The sequence below is a fragment of the Chaetodon trifascialis genome, chromosome 16 (assembly GCF_039877785.1).
Source record: "Chaetodon trifascialis isolate fChaTrf1 chromosome 16, fChaTrf1.hap1, whole genome shotgun sequence".
Lineage (NCBI taxonomy): Eukaryota > Metazoa > Chordata > Actinopteri > Chaetodontiformes > Chaetodontidae > Chaetodon > Chaetodon trifascialis.
In genome coordinates this window covers 18,992,394-19,012,292 of record NC_092071.1, presented here as the reverse complement: position 1 = coordinate 19,012,292, position 19,899 = coordinate 18,992,394, and the positions used below count along the sequence as shown (strand labels likewise).

Here is a 19,899-nt window from a genome sequence, read left to right as displayed (position 1 = left end):
TGAAATACCATTAAACTGCCACAAAATTCATATTCATATTGAAAGCAACTAATCACATTGGAGCCCTTTGTCGTGCAGAAAAATGATTATTGTAAAATACAGGTTTTGCTACATCTCCATTATACATTTAAACAAGTTATACATTTAAACAAGAACCATATGAAAAATGAGCTGTTGAGGTGTACAGCATGGCTTTGCTGCTTTCCATTTAGGTGTGCCAGTGTCAGGCCTGCTATAGGTTTGTTTACAGCAGATATTTTGAGTAAAAGCACAGTTGTTGCTAATAAAATGAATTATGGCTCTGTTCCGCTCAAATGTCCATGTCTGGAGGAGCAGTGACATCATTTTCCGAAGTTGCTATGAATACACGTATCTCTCTAGGACTTGCTGGTCTCACAACAAACCCAACGACTTCAGTTCTGTCAGGACTTTTGTTTTGAAGGACGCGAACGCTCGAGCCGGAAGTCATAAATTTTAGTCGTACCTTATTGGCTCACGGAATCGATGGCTTCCTGAATCAAAACGGTCTGAGAAATGCGGTCATTCTTACCTCCAGTGGCCGAACAACTTTTCCGAGATATTCAAAAAACATACCAGGAAACGTCTCAAAGTAAGATAAGAGTGGTAGAGGGAGATACATGTGATAATCGTCCCTGGACAGTTTTAATGTTAATACTAGCTGTAGCATTACTAGCTAACGGTTGTTAACGTCATGTTAATGTTACAAAGTGGCTTTCAGAGCAGACTTGTCTGGAACGGTTAGTTAACCTTTCTCTCCCGTGAATTAAAACGCAGCTGTCGTTACTGTGCTGCACGGCAGCATTAATGTAGTGTTTGGTACATTTTGACTTAATGTTGTCCCAGTGTTTCACAATGTAGTTTATAATGTGGGCTGTAGGAGGCGCTGCTGTCACACACTTTAACATTAGTCTGTAGACAGCACTGCTATTGGCCGACACATCCGAAAAGATGAATCCTTTTCACAGTGGTCACTTTGCAGGGAAACTATAGGTGCCATGAAGCACATCAATAATGGCTCTTCCATTTCGGTGTTCCTTTCTAGGGTTCTGGTATAAGACATTTTGACTTGTCATGGTTGAAAAAATTCAGGTACTGATAATATTACCAGTGGCTGTGTTCTGTTCATGTGTCCCAGTAAGCCCTGACCCCAAAGCAGAAGCAGCTAAATGGATTTCATCCATCATATTATTTTTTTTATGTCTGGCACTTGTGCTCCAGAAGACTATTGTGCATGCTGGCAAACAGGAATGGCTACCTGGGACATTCAAATGGAACTGAGCCCCCTTTATGTTATTAGATGCTGGTGACAAAGGCTCATGGGTAGTTTTATGGACGTCCAACATGATGAGACTGACAGTTCACCTTCTAATCCATCTTCATCACCAGGCTCTCAAATCAACAGATAACATTACACGTGTATAATGTTAGTTATATATAACACAGTTGTCCCTGATCAGATTTTGTCTGACAGGACATAAAATATAGGAGCGTTATGCCAAAAAATAGAACTACAACAGAATTTTGTGTATTGCTTCCTTAAAGGATTACCTCCCAATAAGCCTACATCCTAACATTGCTCAGTCAGTGATTGTGATTCATCTGCCAAGCTGAAGAACACACTTCTGTTTTTAGCTTTGGCTTCAGGAAAAGCTGCTTTATTTGTCTATTGAAGTCACATTTAGGGACCACACAGTACTGCAGGTCTGAATAGTCGACACACCAGGTCAGCACCTTGCCCCAGGCCGCCTCAGCAGTTACTCTCTTTTTCTATTTGAATCAGTCATTAGACTGCTGTTGTTATGCTCGCAAATATTACTAGTAGTTTTTTTGTGCGTGTGTGTCTGTATAAAACCTTAATAGTATCTGAAGCAATTAATTACACCCACAAGATAACTGTGCTTCTATTAAAATGCAGTGTAACATTGGTATGATGCGCCACTAAATGAAAACACCAGGCACACATGTCTGGGCACAGTTCTCCATACACATTTTTAGATTAGATTCAACTTTATTGTCATCGTCAGTCAGAGTGCAACACAGAGACAACAAAATGCAGTTTAGCATCTAACCAGGAGTGCAAATAGTCATGATATCCAAAAAATATAAATACATGTAAGTAGTACAAGTGGCATGAAGTACAGACAGTATAAACAGTATGAGGTAGGTGCAGGTAGTGCAAGTAATTTCTATGAAACCATACAAATGTGCAACTTTTAAGAAACAAAGTCAAGCAAAACACGTATACGAGAAATGAAGTGTCTGGTTTTGACGGTTTTAAAGCTCTCCGTATATGAATATAGTTTCTTTACCTCAACATCAAAGATTAAGATCACCAGTCTTAAATCTGTGGAACACATTTAAGAAATAACTTGATTGTTCTCTTTTTTTGTAGTTCCTGATGACCTGCTTCTTGCGTAAGTATCTGTCTTCTTATTCCCACAAATGTAGTCACAGTCCCCTGTCTGAGTTATGACCAGAGTGAAAAGGTCTGCACATGGCTGAATCTGAGTGGGTGTGACGTGCCGAAACCACAGCGAAGAGGAAGAGGGAGGAATTTTTTACAGTCTGGATTTGCCAAAGTGACGCAGCACTGAGACACGCTGTCATGATGCTGTGTATTCACTGAGACATTTCCTGACCTGGTGGTTAGAGTTACTGAGAGTGAAGGGGTGATCGCTGTCTGGACCAAGAGGGCCACATCCTGTCTGTTTGTCAGGAAGCCCCTGGTTTAGGGGCCCTTCATTACTCTATGTGGTAATTCACAAGGAGACATGAGACATGACATGTTTATATGCTCTCATCTCTTCCTCACAGGCAAAATTCTGACGTCTGCATTATTAATTGCAAGCAAAAAGTAATTAAGTTTTTATTTTACATCACCAGCATTGTCTGAGATCACTGTTTGTGTTTGCATTGAACATCGTTATTAATAATGTACATGGTATTTTACAGCTTTTTGTCATATTATAATATACTGTATGTTGACAATAGAATCGTATTCCTAGAATATGTATTTTGATTTCAAACTAGTCGTAGTGTGGTTAACCACAGCTACACACTGAATTATAATATTTGTCATATGAAACACTAACTTTAAATATTTGAAGTTCGTTTTTCGTATTTTAAATAGACAGGTTTTGGTGTTAGTACCCTAAATTTGAAGAGAAAGAGCTTCACACTCGATTCACGATTGCGTGAGGTTTCAACAGTCATACAGCAAAGACATGAAGTGGAAAAGAGGCAGATGTGTCTGCTCTTCAGAACATGCTTTTTTAATGAGAAACTCTGCCACACACACACACACACACACACACACACACACACACACACACACACACACACACACACACACACAGAGGAGTGTTGGTATACAGGTTTGCGTGTATGCCATGTACAGTGTCTTTTATCCCTATAACTTATTGTTTTACACTAACCACATTTTCAAGCCTTGTGTTGCCATGTACAGAATTAAACTTGAGCACAAAAGTACAAAACATGTTGTGGGTATCTTAACGTCTTTCTTTCGCCTCACATCCTCCAGACTGAAGTTTGTCTTCGGGCCTTGTGCGCTCCAAGCTTTGGACCTGGTTGACCATCGTTCAGTCACCTGTCTGTCGTCTCCCAGTGGACGCAAGGCATTCCAGGTCTGTCAACCTTGTGCCTTAACAATCGTAGTAGTCCTACTTGCACAGTTTATATACAATAAATTCATGGTTTGTATTCTAACATTAAATAATTTACCATATTACCATTTTGAGTGAAACTAGGATAGTGCACTTAGTAGAGTACCATTTTTCAGTGACTTCAGTGCCACAGTCCTCACAATGAAAAGGACATGAGTCAATGTTGAGTTCTTAAATTGACATATTTTGAAAGGCATCTTACAAATACAGAATATTACAGATATAGAAGAAATGCTGTTACTCCATGCTTTGAAAAGTGACCTTGGCCATCCTGTCCTCAGACCTAAGAGTTAATCTCAGTAGGACATACAGTGAGCTGGAGGGGTGGAGACAAAGTCAGTCCATTGAGATTGTGGTCATTGTGACCCAAATTTCCTGTAAACTCCTACAGGCTCCTACAAAAACAATGTAAAGTACAATGCAGTTAAGGACATCTGTTCTGTTGTGGTGGGACACCATCAGCTCAGTAGTTGGTCTGTTAATTGTTTCACTTCATTTCCCTCAAGGCTGTGTGACCTTTGTGGTCCAGCAGCAAGTACTGGAAATGATTAATATAATAGTCTATTTTTATTCTCTTCTCCTCAGGAAAATGCATTTTTCCAAATGTTATCTTGTTCTGGGGTTGTTCTTGTTTTGTGGTTGTTTAAACCTGGTTTCTCTGAGATCAAACCCGGTACAGAAGAATATTTGCTTTGGACTAACAGAGGTTTTAACATCATATTCAGTCAGAGCAGATAATCCATTAATCGTTGGTTCCAGCTTCTCATGTATGAGGATTTGCTTCTTGTCTTCTTAAACAAGCAGTTTAAAGATGTCCCTTTGGGCTTTGCTGTGTTACATTTCTTGAACTAAATGTTAATCTACTAATTGAGAAAATAACTGACTTGTTCGCCGCAGCCCTTGTCCAATGAGTCCCCAGACCAATGGCATTCATTTCCTGCAGAGTTTCATGGCATCACTGTTTGCATGTGTGTGAGCCTGTGGGAAAGTCGCACGTTTCCCCCTCTGCTCTGCTTTGTTGCCACTTCAGTTTCAACGTCACTCGCACAGACTGACGCAGGCTGCCACTCACAAACAGCTGCTGAACAATGGTGGTTAAAACAGTTGTTAAAGGAATAATATATTTCCGTAATCTGACTTATTTTGTCCGAGTTAAAGAAACCTGATTGTGTCCCACTGACCTGCAGGTCCAGGCTTCTCTTTTGGGGATAGTACCCTTACACCGCGTGACATCACTGGGTAGTTTTACCACATAAATAGCGTATTAATAATGTTATTCTTCTTTGTCACAAATTGCAGAAGCTGGAGTTTATTTTATTGCATCAGAAACAAAAGTTTGTGGAAAGTGGATGAAGACGTCACTCTGAGGATCAAAGGTTGAGTCATGGCAGACGTGTCCTTTCAGGTCTGAGTTTGGTCCACCATGTTTGGGTAGTGTGGCAACAACATTGGGAATTAGAATAAAGTCATTGAACCTCCAGAGGAGAGTGAAGGCAGTGACGATTTTGAGGAGCAGTGGTTCATTTAAACATGCAGCCCCACAACAGTTACTCATCCACTCATCCACAGTCCTTACAAAGTTCCTGTAAGAAGGGGAGAGGGTGAGACGGCAGATTTCTCATCCACTCATAAAAAATACTCTTAAAAAAGCAGAAATTAGTCTTCTTAAGTGGTTTCCAGGCAGCCATCAGACACACGTTTCTTTTTAGAATAATTATCTTTGTATATTATATTCTTAGACAGTACAGACTACTGCATTCACTGGAAGTACAGTGACTTGCGTGGTAGCTGGGAAGTGTGTCAAAGAAATGCCAAAATGGTTGATAAATTAACAAATTCTGCCTTTTTTGTCATTTCCTGTTAATACATTGTTTCCAAGGGATTAAACTTGAGTTTCTCATATCGTCATGGTTATTTGGTCTCCTCTCCCCTCAAAAGGAATGAATAACTCATGAGAGCGTGGCATTTCGCTGCTGGGATTTTTCACCTTTTCTCATTCCTAACCTTCAGTGACCTTTTCATTAGCTGTGGTGTAGCGCAGCCTGTTGGGATACAGAGGTAGACAGTATTCTCAGCAGTGATGAAACATGAACAGTCAGACACGCAGTAGTGCCCAAACAAGTTAGATGATTAAGCAGTTGATTGACATTTTTAAACTATTTTTTATGGGCGATTAATTATTTCAATCACATTTGCAGACTGCAGCTTCATCAGATGTGAAGATTTGCTGCTTTTTTCTGTTTTGTATGATGGTAAATTGATCATCTCTGGGTTTTAGATGATTGCACAAAACAAGCAATTTGAAGACATTGTATAGACTCAGTTGCCTTGTTTGGGGATCTTCAAAGGACAGTGCAGTTACAGGGTACAGCTGAATCAAAAGACACCAGCTAGGAGTTAGATCAGATATCTCGTTTGTTCAGCAGAGCAGGAGTGACTTCATATGGTGGTGAAAGCGACAGTTGTGATGCTGCTGTGCTAATGTGAGTGCCTGATTGTGAGGAGTTCTTTTCTCCAGTGAGCAGTGGTTTGCCAAACCATTCTCCTGACTGGAATATAAAATAAACTCTTGGAATAAAGATTTTTTTAGTGCTTGAAGTCATTCACCGGCACATGCATGAAAGACATGCAGTTCTTGAAGCACTTTGATACTGTGTTGGCCAGCCAAGGATCACAAGAGGTGAGACAAATATACAGTATGTTGGAGCACAGATTCAGGGGTTGTGTATCTCAGTGACTTCCCAGAGCTATAAATTTCCTTGAAGCCATGTTTGTGGTGTGGAAGCAGTGGACAGAGGGCCGTCCAAACTCCTGGCCCTCTGGCTCACAGCGGCCTCCAGAGAAGTTTTCCTGTGAGAGCCAGCATTCAGGCAGAGACAGAGTCGGAGCTGTGCTGGGCCTTTAACTCTCCCTTTGCCTTCTGCAGGGACTGAATTGTGCATCTATAGTGTCGTTTCGGGGAAACCAGGATCCCTGCCAGGCAGTGGAAGCCTACAGTTCACGGTGCCTGCTGATGGTGTTTGCTGCCAGCTTTGCAGTGTGAGCTGCACAGGGGCCACGCAATCTATAATGGCACGAAACTACACAAAGGGCCTAAGTGTGAGTTGGTTTTCAATAAACTTAGCTCTTTAGAAACTGCAGCGGTCCTTGGCTTGATCTCCACAGTTTTCCTGTTTCTTTCCTGACCGTACTGTGCATGGTGCTTTTTTCATCTTCACCAAGGTTTTTTAAGTCCACCTGATTCTCTCTTGTATTTCTTATTTATAATGACGAGTCACATTGAAGAAGAGAGTTTTTTTACTCTTGTAGGTCACAGGGAAAGGTAATTTATCGAACCTCTGGAGAATAATGGAGCCTGCTCTGCCATCTTGGGACTCATTAGTTATTGTGAAGTGTCAAGCTAATCCACCAGCTTAATGCCCTCGTGTGTCATGTGCATGAGGACGAGACTTAAATCACTGTCTGTAGCTGGGAGAGAGCGCCAGCATCGTGGACAGGAGGCTCTGTCATTAGACACCATGTACGGGTTGTTAAAAAATGCATTGTTTCCATCTCATCTCCGCCAAATAACTAACGTGAAATGATGAGGCTGGTGGAAGCAACCTCACCTTCAACCCAACCACTGCTCTCTTACTTTCTATGAAACATTTAAAAGAGAGCCCAAAAACACAATCCAAGTCGGGCTGCAAGCATGAAGATTTGACCTCATGATGTCTCCTGGTGACAGTCGGTGGTAGAGTGACACCGTGGGCTTTGAGGTATTCCACCGAAGTCAGTTTATTTGGGCTTACAGCTGTGAGACAGAACATATGCCTATTAATACCGTGACTGCTGTCATAATGTGTGAACAGTTAGAGTTCACCCATGAAGCAGCTGCAGGGCTTGTCTCCAGGTGACATCATCACTTTGATTGGTGAACCTCCTCCCAGCACACACTCCCCTCAGTCTTTCAAATCATGCCAATACACACAAGCTTTGCCGCATATTTAAAGGGACTTTGCTTGAATTTGTTGCAGGTAATGGGAGGCTCGGGGCGCTTATACACTTGCTTTGCAACATGTCACTACTGTCCCTGCCCAGCCTTCGCCTACACTGTGCTCCGCAGAAACGAGGGCCTGCTGGTGAGTCTCAATCAAACTGTTACACGCAGTTTGTTCTGCATATAAAACCTCAATAATTAATACATTAAAAAACAAACACAGAAATCTACATACACAGTGTTGACTGCAGGGGTTGAACTCTATGATTACATATTTGTGCTACACTGTGTATACTGTTGCACATTTATATGTAGAGGCATGAAAGCCATTTCGCAGCCATTGTGTCTTGCCAGTCTGGCGTGTATCCTGGAGAGAATCGTCATCTGGTCAACACGTTGAAATGTGTGCAACAGATGTACTGCGGTCAGGTCACGTTCCTGTCTGGCCACTGAGGGGCGTCTCCACTCTGACTGTTTTTGCTCTAAATATCTTCAAGCAAACGGCCCTCACTCCTGCTCCAAGTATCAGCAAGACTTGTTTCCCTGGAGGATGCTGCTAAAATCAGTGTGAGAAACTGAGAGCTGCATCAGACCGTGGAGACTCGCCATGAGCGCATCAGCACCGCTGATAACATTCCCCATAAAAGATCATACTATTCACTGCCTCATCAAACTCTCCAGCAACTTTCAGAGCTAACTAGATGAAGCTGTAGATCATTTTGTGTGGTTACATGTGTGGTAGCTAAAAGATAAGGCTGATAGTGGATCAGAATTTAACAACAGCAGTCCCAAACTCAAAAAGCAACACTTAAAACTCTCTCATTTGGACCATGTAGACTGCAGTCCTCCCCCGCTGGAGCCACTGTGTTCATTCAGGGGCTCTGCAGATTCCAACATGACTGGGTGAGGCCAAACTAGGTCCATACTGCTCTGACAAGCAGGTCAGAGGACAGATAATGGAGCTCTCCCACCAACAGCAGACAGCCATCAGTAATGAATGTGGTCAACAGGAGAGGCTGCTAAACAAACATCTGTACCTTTGTCCTTTTCACCACACTTTGACTTTGGCTCATTGTTTATGGAAGACACTAATCCACAGCAGTGCTAGTGTGGAGGAAATCTCATTAATAATGCATGGAATAGGCTGTGGTTTATTTGAGGAAATATTCAACCCAAAAAAACAACTATACAATACATAAACCTGCTATGTGTGACTGAATGAATGAGAAGATTGGTGGTGTGAGCTAAACGTTGGCAGAGGTAGTCATGATACCAAGACAAGAAGGTAATATCAACAATACAACCACAAGAAAAAACAAAAACAGAACAAAAAAAAAACATCCAATATGCAAGACATTTAAGAGATAATAACATACCAGACGCACTGAAACAGGACTCAGTCAGGAGGCGCAGGATGTTGGTGCAGTGCGGCGCTCGCTCAGCCGGTGGGGACAACAATGATTAACATGTTAATGTTGATAATAACGAGAGGTAGAGTGACGTGTGCACACAAATGCAGAACTGCAGGACTTTTTGTCTTTCAACATGTGCAGTAACGCAAACACAAATAGTTCAGACACAGTACACCCTCTTAATCAAATGTGCTTTTTTATTCTAGATGTGTTTATAATTTGATAGAATTGTAGGAAATTGTTTTGGCTCTTGCTTTGTGACTGTTATTCTTGGACTGAAGATTACTTGATGGAAAATTCCCAGCAGGTCAGAGCCAGCTCCTCTCTGGTGTTTACATGAGATCTTTGAACTTGAATTACTGAAGTGTCGTATGCGTGGCATTAATCACATGGCTGCTGGTGTTCATGTAATGAATCGGTGTCTTCACTCTTTCCTCCCAGTGCAAACACATCCTGGCTGTCTACCTGTGTCAGGCCATGGGTGTGACTCAGACGGAGTGTGTGTCTGATCAGGAGATGTCCATGCTGCTCAGCAGGACAGCAGCCGTGTGACACCCTGGTATGCTTGGTACAGCAGGTGGACGAGGACACCCTTGTGGACCCTCTTGGATGAGAGCTGATTCTTTTAAATTGACTCTTCAGGTCACCGCAGAGAGGATCAGAGCACAGGATCTGCACCACAGCTTCTGCTTTCTCTCTGAAAGACACCAGATGTTGCTTTATTTATTTTTTCTAGTCTGTTTCCTGGGGAACGACATCTGTTCATTGAGTATGCTCGTCTTTATTTTTAGGTTCTTCTTTCTCTGAAGCTGCATCAATTAGGGGAGAAGTGAGCATCTGCATGCTGAAGTTCACAAACAAAAAACATTTAGCAGCTTTTCTAACGTGTTGATTGTAAATATATTAAATGTAAAGGGTTGTCACATGATTTGAAAAGGGCATTGTAGGAATAAAGACAGATGTGTAACAATATAAACATTGCCTTTATTAACAAAATAATTCACCATACATACAGATTGCATCATGTTAAATAGCAGTATCGCACTTGTAGTTTTGTTGAATGAAAGAAAGAATGGCCTCTGGAAAGGTTGAACATCAGCTTGACCACAGTGGATGTTTCTTTTTTCCTGATTAGTAACAACACTATAGCACACTGACAGACAGGTACTTCAGAGCGAAAGGCAGGAATGTTGAACTACTTTATCATTGTCCGTCTTACCTTTAAAATTGTAAAAGAAGGCAACAGTTTGACATCAATCATTAGCTCATAGAAAGCCAGACACCTACAGTACTTTTACACATCATTCAACAAAGACAATAATACAACGTTACAGTGCAGTTACAGTATAGATGTCTCCACTGGAATGTACTAAAACTTTGGCACACTCCTGTATTTTAGCCCTTGAAGTTAGTCAGAGGTGGAACACTGGACACATGAGGGGAGATCGTCGAAGCAGTGAAGTGCTCAACTTTAGAACACTGTTAAACACCAACACAACGTGGTTCAACACCACCAATGAAGCACACAAAACGGGAGGAAATCGAAAATGTCAGTGCAATGTGTTTCCATTTGTGTGGTGATGGCTCTCAGGTGACCATGTTCACCCTCATTTTTTCACATAAATTACGACACTCCAAACAAAATGCTGCTTTGCTCTGACTAAAAACACCAAGACGTTTTTTTTTTGTCATTCGTCAGATCTCCATGGTTTCAGTTTCAGTTTTAGGAGCCGAACAGGAACATGCACAGCAAAGCTGCACCCACCACACCGCTGCAGAACAGAGGCGAAGCATCAGGTGCTTTCAGATGTGACTCGGTGGAAAGCAGCGCTGCAGCTGTGTTGCCTCACGCTCGGCTGCTGCATGTGAAAACCATGGAGTGTAAAGAATTTGCCTCTGGAGAATATTTCATTAGTGTTACCTTCTTCACTCTTAATTATTAATCATCTCTGTTTTTGTGGGTTGAGTAAAGAGCTCATGAGGTGTTTGATTAAAATGAATCCTCAATGCAGCATCCTTCAGAGGTTTCACCCTTCAAACTGTTGTTTTTCAAATGAAGCTGCTCAGCTGACAGTGACTTCAGCTGCTTATGGAGGACTGACTGCGCTAACAGGGCAGATGAGAGCCTCGGGAGTCCAGCTGGGACTGTCTGAGGGGACGTGGTTGTCAGCTGGACTCCTGAGGCAAATGACATTCACATACACCCGACTGACTCAAAGCAGTGCTGCTCTATGTTATGTAAGCCGCAAAGTACATGTGCACCAGAAGCTTGGATGACGAGGAATATAAATTGCATTGATTCGAAGCGTCAGATTTGACAGCGGCTTGTCCTCTTACAGTCGGCCATCACTTGGTTGAAAACAAAGCAGCAGAAAATGCTCTGTGGAGATGCCATATTTCTGCAGGGTACAATCAGTTTCCCCCTTCCTGAGCTTTTGTCTTGTTAACATGGACATGATATGGAGCACCACCACAGGTGTGTTTTGCTAAACTATTTATGCCTGGGTCTGCGTGACTGAAGCAAGTCATGCTGTTCATCTACTAGCTACAAAAACCCTTTCTCTGGCTTTCAGCCATGAGGGTCACGAGATAATTTCGTGACCCCTGAACCTATGAGAGATGACTCATGGTGGAGGAAAAGCATTTATATTATTTTGTTTATGTTTCCCCCTTTACTTCTCATATGGTTTTCTAATATAAATGAGAGACCCTGTTGTTACACTACTGCGTCCCTCCATCTGTACTCACATTTACTGTGGAGGATTCACGAGTGCAGCACCAGAAGCGGCTGCAAACACTGGCACTTAGAAGAAGCAGCAGCTCAAGAACACTTCTGTTTTACAAAGGTACTGAAAAATAAAGAAAAAGAAAACCAGTACTCCTCTCTGTATACTGAGCCTGTGATGGTCATGAGTATGACATCATTTTAAAGGGCCACAAGCTAAAAATAACCATGTAGACTATGACTACTGTACCTTTCTAGGTCAACAAGTACAGATCTAACCACACAGTTTTTTGATCTTTACATTCTCAAAGATAAGCTCTTGTAATAAATAAATGAACACTGGCACTGAATGTCGACAACATAAAACAGAAGGGCGTAAGAAGGAGTGTTTGGAGTTGTGATAGGGTGGATTCAGAATGATAAATAGTATTTTAGAATGTAATAAAGTTTGGATCCTGTTCACAGTCCTACAAATCCAGTTAGCTTCAACGTGTTTTTTTAAATCCAAAATCCTTCACAATACAAAAGTTATGTAAGACTCGCCCTTCAACATTAAACTGCTCCCCCCTGATACTCGACACAATTCATAAATAAATGTCCATATTCAAGACGCTCCTGACATCCGTTCATCCTCACGTCACACCCTTGTTCTGTAAACATTAGAAACTTCAGTGAAAATAAAATTCAAGAGTGAAACGACAGAGCTCGCGCAGATAACACTCTTCCTCTGTCACGACTCTATAGCAGAGGATCGATTGTCATGTGGATCTGGTCTCTGTTGCGTCTGCTGCCGCTGGAGCTGAGGTACAGGTCCTCCCTGCGGCACAGGAAGTGCTGGGCCAGGATCTTGCGGAAGGTGTTCCTGAAGTCCTGGATGCGGTAAGCGTAGATGATGGGGTTGACCGCAGAGTTGGCATGAGACAGAATGATGGCCACATACATGACAACCTCCGGCTTCTTCAGCTCCCTGTAAAACAGTGTGAGGCAGTTGAGGATGTGGACGGGCAGCCAGCAGATGGCGAACAGTCCCACGATGATGGAGAGGGATTTGGCGGCCCGGATCTCCTTCTGCAGCAGCCCGTGGTGATGGCTGTCCCCGTTGCCCACACACTTGAGCTCGATCTGCCTCAGCTGCTTCCTGGCCACAGTGAAGATCTTCAGGTAGATGCCCAGCATGATGAGCAGCGGCGGCAGCACACAGACAAAGAAATTAAAGTAGACCATGTACTGCATGTCCACCACACTCTCAAAGAAGCACTTTAGCTTGCAGCTCCGTAGTAAGTCTCCTCCGCCCCTCAGCCCCTCCATGAGGCCAGCAGTCGTAGTGTTGTCTGCACTGGAGCTGCCGTTCCTGCAGCTCGGGTACTTCAAGTTCCAGCCAAAGAAGGGGATGAGGCCAATGACGAAGGAGAGGATCCATAAAATAGCGATGATCTCTCTGGCGGTCTTTCCCGTCATCAACTCCTTGTACCTGTAGAAAACACAGCAGAGGTCTTAATGTTCCCAATATGGACGTTTTGGATGAATGTCACAGTCATGAAAGGCTCTAGAGACCTAGAGAAAGCCAAGCTGTGATAGAGACAAATACAAAAATGCAAGCAAGAATGAAACTTTACAGTGTATGAGCAAAACAAAACATCAACATTTTTGGGGTGCTTTTCGTGTATTCAAATAACTTTTTGATGTCAATATTCGCCCTTGTACCTCTCAAGAGGTTATATATCTGCGTCTTTATTTCATTTTCTTAAGTCTCAAAATCCCAACAAAGCTCAAATCTAGGTCTTTCTTAGCACTTTCTGACTTAAACAAAGACTTAAATGTTATTGATCAAGAAGGAAAAGATGTTTGACAGTCGTGAAGAGGATGTGAGCAAATATTCACATATTTTGATGGAACTATGATGCACTGGAAAAGCGCCCACAGGGACTGTTGCTCGTTTGTTTTGCTCACAGAAAGCAAACTGATGCTGGATTTTGTTTGTGCTGTCTGTTGCTGTGGCCCAACTGTTACATCATACTTATGTAGCTCTGTCTGCGCACCAGGATGCACATGAGCCTAATAAGAGAATGATGGTGAATAGCTGTGATTTGGTGCATTCGGGTATTGTGGGAAATATCGTTTTTGAAGGCTGTCTTTTTACAAACAACAGGACAACATCAAAAACAGGAACAAATATACCCAACCAGGCCCACAGCCACATCAACAAGAAAAATGGTGTGTTCAGACCGACTTTGGCCCTGCATGAAAAAATGCAGCCCTCTCATTCATTTGAATGGCGTCTGTGTGGCAGCACAGCAGTGTTCCAAGGCAGCGAAGAGTCCACAGCCACACGAGCAGTAAAATGATGCTGCACTACACATTAGCGCTTTGAGCTAACTGCTAATGTCCTGTTGTTTTGCACTTATGATTTTTATCATTATCACCATCTCAGTTTAAGTGTGTTGCTAATTAGCACTTAACACAAAGCACAGCTGCCGCTGATGGGAATGTCTTTAGCTTTGCAGGAATTTAAATAGAAAACCAAAGCATTGGCCTGATGGTACTGGAGGAAAGGTGAAGGGGTAACCAAAGTGATTACAGTTAGTCAGAGAATCACAAAAGTCATTAGTATTTATCTTCTGCAGACCATGAATGTCAAAATCTACAAAATGAGTTGATCTAGACCCCCAGTTCAATGAAACTAATGATGCTTTCCATTTAATGTCCACATTGCATGGAAACACAGTCTAAGTGTCTCACTAACAGGCAGACTTATTTTAATGTCATGCCTGAGCACGTTATCAGCTACAAAATGAAAACATAATCTGCTGCAATCTGTGACAGTTTCTCACATCCTGCTTCACTTCAATTCATACTTCAGATGTTGCTAAAATAGCACATGCCTCGCTCAAGGTGTGAGAAAAATTCACACATGTTCCACAATGAAAGAATCGCACGCGGCTGCACTCAGAGACTTTCTTTGGCTTTCACTTTGCTTTCTGTCTCAGCTCTGTGCTGTTTTGTAGTTTGCTGTAGTAGTAGTAGTTTCCCCTCGCTCGCCGAGACATGAGACGATGAGGAGCAGGTCCGCAGAGGGCGCGTGTGGAGATGCAGGCCTGACTCACACAAGTGTCGTCCTGACTGTCCCCAACAGCGCTTCGAGCTAAAGTGTTGTTTCCTAAAAATGGTCAGGCAAGCAACCACATGGCAATGACTCACACACATCCTGACTCTCATGCATACACTCACACAAAAGCTGCTGCACAAATAATCTCTCTCAGCAGCTGCAGTCAGCAGTCTCACCACATCAGAAGTGACTTTTGCTGCTGCACTTTGTAATAATGATCAGTTACAAGTCAGTGAGTAAATCATTAGATCATGATGGAATAATGATTAGTAAGTAACTTCATACATATTAATCTGTTATTTCATTTACAAGCCATTAACCAAGTTATTGTTGACAAATCATTTGTAAATTATAAATAATTTATGTGACTTAAATGCTTATAAATCAATTGTGAATTATTTCTAAACATTGTTTCCTGGTTTATGGTTAATAAAATACTACCCCCACTAGGTCACCCTGGTGAGGTGGCGTGAATAACACTGTGCCCGCTCTGCCTTCCTCGCTCCTCTCCATCCTCCACTCCCTCTATCTGTCAGTCACATGTACAACAGGCCTCACAGGAGCCATTTCCCACAGGGTCCATCTCCAGCACGTTGCCTCCCACTCTCTGTTTGGAGGCAGGCAACGGGCGAGCGGCTGAATGGATTAGTTCTGGCATGACGACAGCACGCTGGCATCTGTCTTTGTTTTGCCTTCTTCCCCTGCTCCACTCTCCATACATCCCTTCTCTTCTCTCTGTCAGTGTGCTTCCGTCCAGGGCCACAGACCTCAGCCAGGCCACACACACGCTCAAGCATCCGCTTAAATGACCGGCAGTGTCCACAGTCCTGCTCCAAACGCATCCAACAGGTGGCTGTTCACTCTGACAACACTTCACCCAGCCGGGCACACAGTGCCGTGCAGCATTTTGCATTCTGATTTCTACATTCGAGTATCTCTAACAAACAGGTTGTATGAGATGGTAAAGGCACGTCGAGAATAAAACAATGTACACAGTGATTTGAACGGGCTTTTTCATGGTCTGATTAAGATGTGATCATGCAAGTATTGTTTTGATAGAGGAGGGAAAGCCAAAGAGATATAATCTGTCAGTACATGCTAATGGGGAAGGTGGACTCCCAGAGTGTAACAGTGTGTCAGGCTGTCAGGTTTTGGTCTTTGGTGACTCATTACTTAAGTGATTCTCCCCTCAAAATCTATTTTTGGTTTATGAAATACTCAGCCCCTGTAGGCTTTATAGGTGTTTTTTTTCCTTTCAGAAATGGAGGCTGTGGTCAGCTTGGTTTCACTGTGATATATACAAACAATTACAACCTACACTCTGTAATCAACATGGCTTTAACCTTTAACCTCCACCACATTCCAGTCAAACAGCTCTCTGTGTCAAACACCCGACTTCTCGTCTCTGTCAGTTACTTATGGAGCTGGAGCCAGAAGGATATTAGCTTAGCTTAGCATGAAGACCGGAGGCAGGAGAGAGCTAGTCTAAAAAAAAAAAAAAAAAAATACCCCGACCAGCATCTCTAAAGCTCACTCGTGAATATTTCTCCTTTGTTTAATCTGTACACAAACCAAAATGTGAAAACAACAATTTGTGGTTTTACAGGGAGTTGTTCAGGGACAGTTGTACAGGGAGAAACAGTCCCAGCACATAACTCACCATAAAGCTGCAACTTCTCAAATGAGGTGGATTTTGCTGCATTTGAACAGAGCTGTCTCCCCTTCATGCTAAGCTGAGCGAATTGCCTTCTGGTATTTAACTCACACACATCTCGTCTAAGTCTCAGCAAAAAAAAGAAGCAAATATGAGTATTTCCCAAGGCTGTTACTTTACTCGATATTCTATTTTCTAGACACCCTGCACAACCCGCACTCTAGTCCTAAACCTAACTCCATTTCAAACTAACATTAATCTCCTTTATCTGACATCTTTTTACATTACACTGCACTTCACTGTCCTGCAGTCTCCACAGCTGTCCCTGGGTCATTTCAGGACTCCGTATTTGTTGTCCTGGATATGCCTCACTGAGAGTCTGAGGGCGATGCATCCTTCACCATATGACTGCATCTTAACATATTTCCTCGACTCAAGTCCAACCACCAAAGGAGCCTCGCCTGCGTCTTCAACTCTACTACCACAAGAAGTTTTTGACCTTTTTTGTTTTATGTGAAGCAGGAGCAGGATCTACACCAGGAGTGGCACTGCACCACACCCAACACATGTGCTGAAACAAAGACAAGAAGACTCTTAAAGTCTCCATTAAAGAGTGATTAAGCTGAGATCTGTTGAATCAGCAGCCACGCGAGATGATGCTTGCTGTCCCTGACCACAGTGAGGCAGTGCTGCTGATGTGGGTGGGGACAGTCCTTTGAGGTCTGTGATGTGCTATTGAAAGCTCCAACAGGATGAAAGGACAAAATAGGCAGAGGGTCTTTTTCTGAGAAATGCAAACAGGGAAGACGGGGGCTCGAAGCGACTGTTGAGTGGGTGTGCGGCTCTGTCATCTCCTGGGGTTTCAAACATCTGGCTCTGGCCTTTCACTTCCACTTAAACCATCTGTGAAAACACTTTTATCTGACAGAGAATCACTGCTCCAAAGACCTGCAGACTGGCCACACGCACACACACACCAGCCACGACTGTGGACATGGGAATTTGTTTGAGCTGAACACGCACACACTGGTCTTATTAACACGTGTGTGTTGTGAGGTTGGAGCTGGGCTTTCAGAGGAAACTATAAAATGTCATGTTGAGAGCGTTTTACAGACCCTGTTATGAGCTTGTCGATGATTTAAAGGCAATTAAACTTAGAGCTTTTTGTGTGAGGATGTAGAATGAGGTGTCTTAAGGCTTGGTTTCCGTCCGTGGGTCAGAAATAGAGGCACAAATGGGGATTTTACAAGCCACAAACAACGTTGATCCCAGGCTAGTGTCAAACTGTCCTTTCATGCCAACGCTTGAGTCTAATGGAAATGACAGCACATCACAGCACGAACAGCCCCCAAAACCACATCCAGCTCCCGCAGCATTCACTGGAGCAACTGCTGTCTTTAAAAAAATAATAAACAACAACTCTCTGACATGATGAAATGTCAACAGCATTTTATTCTTCAGTTGACAGAAACATCAAGCCAGCACTGTGCTGCCTGCGTCCGTCTCCTCAGGCGGACTCTGGACCTGCTCTGAGGCTGCACCGTGGAGCTCGTGGCCTTTGCCATCAGGATCGATGGAAGTGACACACTGTGGCCACGTATTGATCCAGCGGCTTCTCCTGCTGTGTCACATCAGGCAGCTCACTGCCCTCGCTGCCTGCATAGCATCAAGGAGTTAACTACTGATCAAAATGACTTCAAATAAGTCAAGCGCTCAGAAATTCACCACGATACTGTATGTAACAGTAGCATTACCTAAACCCTTTGGATAATTGACTCAAAGTTAATGAACATCCACTTCAACGTGTTTGCTAAGTCAGTTTCAAGCACCACATTTAAACATTGTTTAGAGGGGTATTATCTGATTAGCATTCCAAGTTTAGTTATTAACTACGATATTTTTCCACAAGGCTCCACAGGAAACTTCCACTCCTGAATTCACATATTATGCATGGAAAATTGTTTTTGAGCTCTTTTACTAAAACAGGGTGGAAGGAAATCAGTATTTTTCTGCTTATTTAACACACTGTGTATTGACTAGTGATCCACCAGCCAGCACATTTCAGCTGAAGTTACAGTCCTGTTGATCAATAGGTGGATGGTTTCCAACAGGATCCCCTAAAATGAAGACTTTAAATCACTTTGATTGATTAGAAGGAAGCACAACAAGTGTCAGAGTGACCATTCTACTCTGAGGTTTCACTCGACCAATATCTTCACACTTACAGGAGTAATCTGGACAGATTCAGTTCACTTCAGTGAACACTGGGCTACTCACCTCAGGGGAATTTTGACGGCCAGATATCTATCAATTGCAATAGCAAGGAGACTGAAGATGGAGCTTTGTGTCAGTACCAAGACAAAACATGCCAGAAAAAGGCACCCATAGAAGTCCAGATGTATGCCGATGCTGATGGTTATGGCAAAGGGGATGGCGAGGCAACCGACCAGAATATCAGCCACAGCCAGAGACACCAGAAAATAGTTGGTGGCGTTCTTCAAAGTGGTGTTGATCGCGACAGCCCAGCAAACCAGTATGTTGCCGGATATGGAGAGAACAGCAATGACTACTTCAATCACGATGTAGAACGAATTCATCTCAGCAAAGTGTGTTGAAGGACTAAAACCTGCAGGCTGTTCACAGAAAAGACGGTCACCAACAACACTGCGCCTAGTCCCACAAGAGTAAAGAAGTCTTTCTGCTGTAATCCAGGAATATTCCACAAGTGTGAGGCGCGCAACCAGCCATCTGTGGAAAAGAGAGGAACTGAATTTATAATCATGATTAAAATAAAAAGCAGCGATTTACTATTCCTGAACCACACAGCTGGCAAAAGCTGTAGTAGCTGTGTAATGATGCATTACTCCTGCACGCCTGCTGCAGAAGTGTACCCATACAACTGATAGAAAAAGTCACTGAACACTTGTGTCGCTCACCTTGAACCTGTACATCGTCTTTGGATGTTCTCACTTCAACAGCGATCCGTCTGTGGAGCGTCAAAGCGGCATCTGTGAGTCTGTAGCGCAGGCAGAGTGAGTAACATCTTCCCCCGACGGCGGTTTAGAAGTGGAGAGAGAAACGCAAGAAAGAAAAGGGAAAAAAAACCCTCTATTTTACAGAGAAGCCACGCCCCAAACACACACACACACACACACACACACACACACACACACACACACACACACACACACACACACACACACATGCGGTTACAAGTAGCATGTGTGGAATCCCAATCGAGCGTCACCGGGCCGCCGTGCGTAATTACGCGCCAATTAAACAGCATCCAGTGACACCTCCACGTGCTTTCCGTTTAATG

The 19,899-nt window shown here is 43.0% G+C and overlaps 2 protein-coding genes across 2 annotated transcripts; one reads left to right on the top strand and one right to left on the bottom strand.

Moving 5' to 3' along the window:
* Positions 1-480: 480 nt before the first annotated feature.
* Positions 481-10,060, top strand: zswim7 (zinc finger, SWIM-type containing 7). Its single transcript, XM_070982446.1, has 5 exons — positions 481-610; positions 2,414-2,435; positions 3,563-3,665; positions 7,721-7,825; positions 9,537-10,060. Exons 1-5 carry the CDS (start codon positions 535-537, stop codon positions 9,645-9,647), a joined length of 417 nt encoding a protein of 138 aa, XP_070838547.1. The 5' UTR covers positions 481-534; the 3' UTR covers positions 9,648-10,060.
* Positions 10,061-19,650, bottom strand: adora2b (adenosine A2b receptor). The gene is made up of 3 exons (XM_070982444.1): positions 19,517-19,650; positions 18,858-19,328; positions 10,061-13,291 (listed from the first exon to the last, which is right to left on the bottom strand). The coding sequence occupies exons 2-3, from the start codon at positions 19,175-19,177 to the stop codon at positions 12,559-12,561; spliced, it is 1,053 nt and encodes a 350-aa protein (XP_070838545.1). The 5' UTR covers positions 19,178-19,328; positions 19,517-19,650; the 3' UTR covers positions 10,061-12,558.
* Between the last annotated feature and the right edge of the window lie 249 nt (positions 19,651-19,899).